Source organism: Pteropus vampyrus, unplaced genomic scaffold (genome assembly GCF_000151845.1).
Source record: "Pteropus vampyrus isolate Shadow unplaced genomic scaffold, Pvam_2.0 Scaffold214, whole genome shotgun sequence".
NCBI lineage: Eukaryota > Metazoa > Chordata > Mammalia > Chiroptera > Pteropodidae > Pteropus > Pteropus vampyrus.
The window spans coordinates 607,307-616,264 of NW_011888995.1; the positions used below are offsets into that span (position 1 = coordinate 607,307).

At 57.3% G+C, this 8,958-nt stretch overlaps 1 protein-coding gene across 1 annotated transcript in view; it reads left to right on the forward strand.

Moving 5' to 3' along the window:
- The first annotated feature begins 3,916 nt into the window (after nt 1-3,916).
- Nucleotides 3,917-8,958, forward strand: part of RIPK4 (receptor interacting serine/threonine kinase 4) — a 22,085-nt gene continuing 17,043 nt past the window's right edge. Inside the window, exon 1 of the mRNA XM_011372876.2 lies at nt 3,917-4,098. Coding sequence (XP_011371178.1) covers nt 3,917-4,098 — 182 coding nt within the window. The remainder of the gene's footprint in view (nt 4,099-8,958) is intronic.

The following is an 8,958-nucleotide window of genomic DNA, read 5'->3' on the forward strand; positions in this document are numbered from 1 at the left end:
GGGGGAGGGGCAGGGAGAAAGGGAGGGAGCGGGCCGGGCAGGACGCGCCCGGGCGGCTCGGCCCCACTGTCCCGTCCCGGCGGCCGGCTCCAGCGGGAGGACCCTCGAGGGGCTGGCCTCGTTCCAAGTCCGGAGCTCCGTCAGTCCCAGGCTGGCTGCAGGCCCGAAGCGAGCCATTCGCCCCGCGGGCTGCTCCGGGGACCGTGAGGAGGACAAAGATGGTTTACACCCCGCTCAGCAGCACGCCCACCAGACGTGACAATGGCCGGCACAGTTATGCTCGCCTGGTATACGCCAGGCGCACCGTCTCCTTGGAGCCCCGCGGTTATTCTGCGCAGGGACCCCCCACGCCCCGCGTCGGGGACTGGCGAACGCGCCCACGGCCACCCTGCCAGGGCCCGCCCGGCAGAGTCCGCGTACCTGCCTTCCCCTCGGCCTGCAGGGTCGGTCCGGTCCCCACGGCGGGGCGCGGAGGCAGCTCCCGGCCCTGGCCCAGCTCGGCAGGGTCAGCGCGCAGTGCTAAACGGCCACGTGAAGGGGACAGCCCCTCCGAGCCGGGCACACCTGGCGACCTGGCCAAGAGGGGCGCCTGCTGAGACGTGCGGTCCAGTGCGCAAGGCAGGAGCAAGCGGACTGGGGAAGGTTTAGGGGAGAGGTCCGCAGATGCCCGGCGGCTGGCACTGCCTTCCCCGCTGGCCCTCCCCCGTCACGGGGCTCCACGCTGGCAGCTGTCGGATCTGCGCCGACCCATTTCCTGGCGCAGACCACCCTGGCACATCACAGATGTCGCATTCATTCGCCGAGGCCTCCTCGCCATGTGCGAGGAGATGCAAAATTGCACTATTAGTCTCATATTTTCCTTTTTTTAAAATTTTAATTTTTCAATTAGAGTTGTTCGATATTAGGTTAGTTCCAGGCATACAGTACAGTGGTTAGAGCTTTATCTAATTTAAGAAGTGCTTCTCCCCTGCCCCATTAGTCTAGCACCCACCTGGCACCATACGTAGTGACGGCGGGATTATTCCCTATGCTGTGCTTCACGCCGCCCCCGCCGCCCCCTTTCCTCCCCCATGACTACTGTGTGACTCCCGACTCCCACACCTTAATCCTTTATCACCCAGCCCTCCCGTCTGATAGCCGCCTTTATTCTTAACCTATGAGTCTGTTTTATTTTGTTCTTTAGATTCCACATATAAGTGAACTCATATAGCATCATATTTTTCTTTAAACCAGTCCACTTCTACTTTTACCTAAAATGTATTAGAAGTGAAACTTTATGCTTTGAATAAAAGTTTTCATTGATAGAAGTTATTGACACTGTTGTGGGCTCAATCATTTGGGAGACTATGAATGCTTACAAAATTATGGACAAGGTTTCTTTGTTTATTAAGAAGACTGCTACAGCTCATTAAGATGGAAAATTTAATATACATTTTGCCGTATTTAATATTCCGATAAGATTTATTGTATTTTAAAGCTAACGCTGTAAGCTTTCAATTTCAATTTATAGATGCTTAATTTCATACGTAATTGCTATTTTAGGATTTGTGTTTTTTTAAAAAGCCTACAAGTATTAAAATAGTTCAAGAATGACAGATCTTTCTCTTTTGTGCCTTTTAAATGATTAAATCATCCCAACCTGTGTTCATTTAAAATTTTCTCACCTAGTCTGTCACTGTTACTTGCTATGTGTTTTTGTTAACTGTCTGCACAACAAAATAAGACTAAATATGTTCTTCTCTGTAGACATTTTAGTCTCATAATGTAATACCAAGTTTTCTCTCAAAAATGGGAAGATATCTTCTAAATCCGAACACTCTTTGGGGGTTCCTGGATGGCCATGGAGTAACCATGAAGGTTTATCCCCTTGCATTATAAAATAAACAACACTAAAATAATCATTAAGTTTTTGCCACTGGAAATTCCTTTTATTCTTGGAAATGTCACCTTACCTGCCAATGACCAATGACCATCGACATAAATAACAATTACTCTCCTATAATCCCAGAAGATTTAAAACCCCTCCTGTCCTCACAATTTCTGAAAGGAACTTTGTTTTCCTTTAACGGATTAAAAAACTGACTGCAGAGTGGGGTGAGGGGCCTGTGCTGGGAACACAGCCAAGTCCAGGGGAGGAGCCGGGCCAGCCCCACCCAGCCCTGGCCGCCTGTGATCTTTGTCCTTTCTCTGTTTGCAGGTAAGGGCTGGTGTGGAGGTCTCTGTGGGCCCTGGTTCCCTGGCCACGGGGGGCCTACAGCAGATACTCCATAAATATTTGTCGAGCAAAGCACGCAGGTGGCTCAATAAACGGAATTGGGGTGTTTTAGACTGGCGAGCATTGTCGGTCCCCTATGCTGCTCAACGCCATGTAGCTGAGACTCGAGTCTGCAGAGTCTGGAGAACAGTGCCCGCCCTGAACCTAGGAAACGGTGTGCATGATGCACTTGTAGTCAGTTCATTTTTTTTCCACCTAAGTAATGACAGTGTTTACTTTCAAGTTATCTTTATAGATTCAAAATCTCGATTATCTTAAAAAACGTTAGTTCAAATGCTAGTTACCTTTGCTACAAACAAGCTTGAAATAACCACTTGCCACTCCAGTCTCAGGAAGATCAATTTCGATAGCAGGATTATGTGGCAAAGGACGAGGTTGCCTGGTCTGCCTGAGCGGCCGGGGCAAGCCCTGTCACGTTCCCACCAGTGAGCACCCAGGAACGGGAGCCCCAGTGGCCAGGGGAGGGCTGTTAACAAAGCAGACTCGGAGCTCGATTACTGGCTGTAAAATAAGATGATTATGTGCCCGGTGGAAGGTAAGGGCTGCAGAAGCTATGTCTGAGACTTCCATGTGCGTGCTAAGAAACCTCTCCTTTTGGGGTGACTAACACAACGATACAGTTAATGTCATTCAAATGCTCCCCCTTTTCTCTCCCCATCCAGTCCTCATTATTCACCTCAGTCAGCCAGGAATAAGCCTTTGCTCACCGTACAGACTCACAGGAATGAGTGGTTTTTAGGCACGAAAGTCTGCAATTACACTGCTCAGCCTCTGACCCAGATATCTGAGAGTGGGGGTGCATTCAGGCTGGGGACTTGTTTTTCCCCAGAGGTGGAAAAACACCCTTCCTTTCTCCAGCATTCTGTTTTGCGTGTAAAAAGACGCTGTTTTCTAGGAAAGGACGAGGGAATCCCCGCTGCCTTTGGAACGGAGGGGCGGACTTTAGACTTGCTGTTGGGGTTTAAAAAGTTACTTGCGAAGTGAAAACTTCAGTGTAAAAAAGAGACATGAATCTCCAAGGGATTATGCTGAGTGAAAAAACCAATTCCCAAAGATCTCTCACACTAGATGATTTCTGTGTGCAAATACAACAAATTTTTGAAATAACACACGTTTAGAAATCGAGGAATGATCAGTGAGGGTCAGAGTTTGGGGGTTCGGCTTCAAAGGGCCACAGGAGGTCTGTGCGTGACGGAATGTTCAGCGTGGAGACGCAAACCCACGCAGGGGATAACGCGTGTAGAACCTAAGACACGCAAGCGAGGACAGGTAAATCTGGAGACATCCGAATAAGATCAGTGGATGGTATCAAAGTCCATATCACGGTGTAATATCCTCTTTGTTCCTTTTGGTTTTGCCAAGTTTTGAGAAGTGGTGGCGCGGGGGAAAACAGCGAGTTACTTCCCGCCACCGCCCGCCCGCACTCCGCAACGATGTCAACGCGCGCGGGTCTGCGGGACAGCGGCTGCGCGCCCGGCCCTTCTCAGCACCCCGCGCGCCCCTGCTCGGTGGGTCCTCAGGGGCCCGGCTCCCGGGGGCGGGGCCGGCGGCGGAAGTGACGTCGTCGGGCGGGGCGCACACCTGAGCACCTGGGCGGTCGCCGCTCCTCGGCGCTGCTGGGTCTGCGGCGAGAGGAGCGCGATGGAGGGCGACAGCGGGAGCCCGTGGGCCCTGGGGCTTCTGCGAACCTTCGAGGCGGACGAGTTCGCGGGCTGGGAGAAGGTCGGCTCGGGCGGCTTCGGGCAGGTGTACAAGGTGCGCCATGTCCACTGGAAGACGTGGCTCGCTATCAAGTGCTCGCCGAGCCTGCACGTCGACGACAGGTCAGCGGCCCGGGCGGTCGGCGGGGGCGGGCCGGGGTCGCGGCGCTCGGGTTCCGAGGGCCCCCCTTTTCCTGCGTGCGAGGCCTCGCAGCCCCGGCGGGGTGCGCGCGGCACGGGGCTTGGCGAGCTCCCTGTGCAGCTGCGCGCGCCCGGCCCCCAGGCCGCGGCTCCCAGCGGGGACCTCGGGGGTCCGCATTTGCCCCAGACCTTGGAAAGTGCCCAGCCGTGTCACCTGGCTGCCGTGCGGCGTGCGTTTGGGGGTCGCGAGCGCCCCTCGGAGGCGCGTCCGGCGCGCCCGAGACCCACCTGGGCGCTGCGGTCTGCGCCCGGCTTAGGAAATTGCCGTGTGGGGATCCGGGCTTTGTGAGGGAGTGAGGCTCCGTTCGACTTACTTAGTAATTTACGCTGGGGCACAAATTGGCGTAAGACCGTAATTATTTCGGTCGGAAGCACCGGCGTGGCCCGGCCGCGCGGCCGCCTCGGTTACTTTCGGTCGGTCCTTTGTGGTCTGTGCATAATTCCGGGCGTGGGGGTGGGAGGGGGGCCTGGGAGGCCTCTCTTCGGTTCGTTTTTCACTGTTTGCGGTTGCGTTTTAATAATTTATACGCACGCTTCCATCGAGCACATTTAAATGACTTATCTTTGGGTGTAGCTTGCGTTCTGTATGGGACTTCTGTTTGGTTTGCGTCCTGTACGGAGAGCCCCCTTACACACCCGCCCCGGCACACACAGACCCCGAAGAGCAGCTCCTTTCCAACCCCGCCCAGCCTTTGCTGTCTCAGAGACGGGGTTTCTGATCCTCGGGGTGTTGAGTGATGGGGCATCTTTTCACTGTAGGACGGTGGCGATGTCCCAGGTAGCTGTGTGTGTCCCCAGGACTAGGGGACAGAGGACGGCAGCGTGCTGCCCCCGTATGCAGGGATGAACCCGCTTGGGAAGAAGAGGCCTGCGTGTTTTCGTCCTGGCCTAGGAGGTCATGCAGTAGATGCGCGGCTTTTTGCTGTAAGCCTGAAAGCCAGTGTTTTGGGGGAACTGCAGTAGATCAGTAACAAGTCGAGGGCGAGGTGCTTGTGACGCTGCACAGGCTCTTCCCTCACTGTCGGCGGATCCTGGGGCCTCCTGGGGCCTCCTCGGACCCGGAGAGGCGCTGTGGTTATTTTGTTGAAATGCAAACTGCTTTGACTGCCAGCCGGTGGGTGGTGAGATCCTGAAAGGTGAGACTGTCACCAGTGGGATGTTTTTTCCGCGCTTGGGCACCTTTGCCTGGTGGAGCCTGGCGGTGGAAGTGAGTCTTATTTATCGGTGGAGGTTTTCCCACCAGCAGACAAGCCGGTCCCCAGGCTGACTCATCGGCCTGCATCTGTGGAATCTGTTATTTCCAGCGACCAGGCCCTCGGTTCTTGGGTGGCCCCGTTGGAGGTAGGGTTTCTCCACTTGAGGCGGGTCACTTGTGATCTCGCATAGCCTGGTTGAAAAGTGTTTTGTCCTTTAACTGGAAGTCTTTCCTGCCCTGCCCCAACCAGGCAGGTGGTGGCACGTACTGGGCGGCTAGGTGGAGGTCAGCATCGCCCAGCAGGAAGCTGTTCACCTGCTCTCTGCCGCCGGGCACGGCAGGCTTCTCCGGTTGAGAAGATGGTCAGAGAAAACGCCTGTAGCTTAATCATTGCCTGGACACAGCTTGAGCTTCTCCTAAGACGTGTGTTCTTCCCGCTGAGGTTTGGGGTGGGGAGGAGGGGCGAGTAGAAGGGGGGTGCTGCAGTGCAGTCTTCAGAGTCCTGGCTAGTTTTTGTTCCCGCCCTGCCAAATATTGCAGGTTGGCCCCCTGCTGTTTTGATGCGTTGCCCCCATCCGCCCCCATCCGCCCCCATCCGTCCCCATCCGTCCCCATCCGTCCCCATCCGTCCCCATCCGTCCCCACCCTGCTGTTTGCACACTGTTCCCTGGAGAGGGGACTAGGGTTTCCCGGGGTTCCTGGTTTTAGCCCCCAGCCTTCTCCCCCTCCGGGCTAGGTCTGGACCCTGCTGTGTGAAGGTGGCACCTCTGGCTCCTGCCGCGGGGGCTTGGGTGCTGGGTGCAGCCTCCCTGGGCGCTTCCTAGGCATGATCTGAAACTGGGGGGCAGGGAGAGATGGAGGAAAACATGGCAGACCACCCCCCACCCCCCCCCCGGTGGGGAGCTGCCGCGGGGAGGCTGAATAAACAGGAGAAATCACCTACGGGCCTCTCCCGGGCGACCACAGGACAAGTAGCTTTCCGCAGCCGCCCACCAAACCTTAGAGGTTCCTGCCCTCGTCTCTGGAGACCGGTCCCAGCACCGGCCTTTTCTTCCCAGGCAGGAGGGGGCTGCTTTCACCCCCTCTGCTCATTACATCGGGACCCATTCCAGGTACAGGTGTGGGCCAGGCCGATTCTGGTTGGCTCCTTGCCCCCAGGCAGGCCGGGGACTCCCTGCTGCAGCCCCGGCCCCAGCCTTCATGCCATCCCTTAGCAGCAGCAGGCCCTCCAGGCCGTGTGAGTGCATACTTCACCGGGGAAGGCCGGGGCTGCCCAGCCCCCGACACCCCCGAGGGTCCTGGGTGTCGGGGCTGCTGTGTTGATCTGCTTCTTATGGCTGACTCCCTTTAGGGGGTCCTGGGAGGAGTGTAGGGGTGGGGTGTGACCATTGGGCCAGAACAGGGGGGCTCCGGAGGCCCCCTGCCTCCAGCCCCAGCCGCTGGCTGAGAGGAAGCCCTGAGTAACTGTGGGCCAGGCCGGGCCGGGCGCCAGCCCAGCAGCTAATGTGCCACCGGCACCAGCTCGTCGGGGCGAGCCTGAGCAGCCCCCGGGTCTGTGAGCTCACGGCTGACAGTCGGACAAGCCCGTTTCTTGTCAGTTTTAAAAATAGCAGTGTGGGAACCCTCGCCGGCTCCCTGGGAACCTGACGGGGTTGGTGAGCGCAGGGAAGGCCTCGCTGGGAGCCTCAGCTCGCGAGTGGCGGAGCCGGTTTCCCGCTGCCTGTTCCCCGCGCGGTTCCGGGGCTCTCGCTCCAGGAGCTTTGTCACTCTGTCCGTCACCTCCCCGTTCCCCCCCAGTTTGCTGCTTTCCTAGTTTCGCAGACCACATCCTGCAAACAGAGGAGATGCTTCTAGAAAGGGAGGGGAGCCTTCCCGTGGCCTCTGGTCTTGGGACTTAATTCCTGGCAGAGCCGGGAGGGCCCGAGGCCTTAGAAATGACCGTCAGCTGCCTCTGCCCGTCCTCCCCGCCCCTGCCCTCCCTGGGGTGGGCACCTCGACCAGCCCCGAATGCGGCAAAAGTGGAATTAAGTGCTGTCGAGAAAGGATCTGTAACAGATTGAGCCCCAATGTAGTCCTGTTAATGCCCAGAGATTTTCCGTCCGGGACCAAGGGGTCCTGGGGGCGGGGGGTGGGGGGCGTCTCCATCCCTGCTGGGCAGTGGAAGTGCAGCCCTTGCCCAAAGGGTGAAGGAGGAGGTGCTTTCAGAGAAACACGACACCAGTCCCCCTGAACCGGGCCTGAGCGCAGCCGCGTGTTTAGCAAGGCACAGTTTTTTAGGGCGCTTTCATTACGATGGAAGTCCGTGGGTTCGGGCGGCCCGGAGCTTGACTGCCGGCAGTGAAGAGTGCTGTTTGGCGATCGCAGGACCGTGGGGCTCTCTGCAGACCCTAAAATAATAAGCGACCACAGCAGTGGATCTGCAGCTCTTTCTGTCTTGTCAGCATAAACCAGAAACACAGCTTGGACGAGAATGTATTGTAAAAAGTGATTACCACTGACGAAAAAAAAAAAAAAGTAATTTCTTTCAGGCGAGGAGCAGTTCTGTCTTTAGCAGCAGCCAGTTCAGGCTTATTGAATTATAAATACTGCCGTGGGAAGGGCTGTAGCGTCCCAAAGCCAGAGGTGTCCCAGCCAGGGTGGGTGGTCCCAGCAGGGGACCCCAGGAGTGACTGTCGGAAGGCCGAGAGGACGGGTCCTTTGGATTTGGATCTGGCGGTGACGTGACGGTAGGCAAGATGAACACTGTTTTTGTGCTGACCATCTGCACACAGCCTGTGCTAGTGGTGGGGGTGCCCTGCCAGCCCCGAGTGCTGCAACCAGTGTCTCCAGTCCCCTGGGACCTCCTGCTGGGTGGCCCAGGTTGGGGGCCACTTCCTGGCCCCAGGGAGGTGTGGTGAGCAGCAAGGTCTTCTCTGATCAAAGGCATTTCCTATCAGCTGCCACAGAGAAGGCGATTTGCCCCTGGAGACAGTGCCTTGTTTTCCGGGGTAGCTGGCTTTCCTTGACGAAGTGCCCTGAGGTGTGTGTCACTTGTGCAGAGCCCCAGCCGAGCTCAGCTTTCTGGAGCAAGCTGGCAGCGGTGGCTCTTTTCACTTTTATTTCTATTTTAACTAAGGTAAATGGGGGTCTGTCGGGTGGGAAGGGTCCGGGGCAGGGGAGCGGGCAGGGGCGAGGGCTCTGGAGAACTGGCTGAAGGCCGCCGGGGGCGGGGCGTGACCTGCGGCCAGCTGGCTGTGAGTGGCTGATGGGCGCAGCAGCTCTGTGATCAGAAGTCACCTGACTTTTGTGTTTTCAGCCCTTTGGGCGAATGGAAGAAAACACTGCTGTGTGGAGGCTCAGCCTCCAGGCGTTCAGCTTGGCGGAGGGGGCTCCCTCTCGACCTGTCTGCCGAACGGGGAACTGCGGCCGACGTCACGCCAGCCCGTGAACCCCGGCGCCGTTGGCCACGTTCAAAGAGCAACCCGTAGGAGCCGAGAAGTCACAGACCTGATTCTTAACAAAACAGCCAGCGGGAGCCCCGCCCGCCGGCAGCGAGTGTGGCCCTGGCCTCCTGCACACAGCCACCCAGGCCCCCGCGGGAGGCGGAA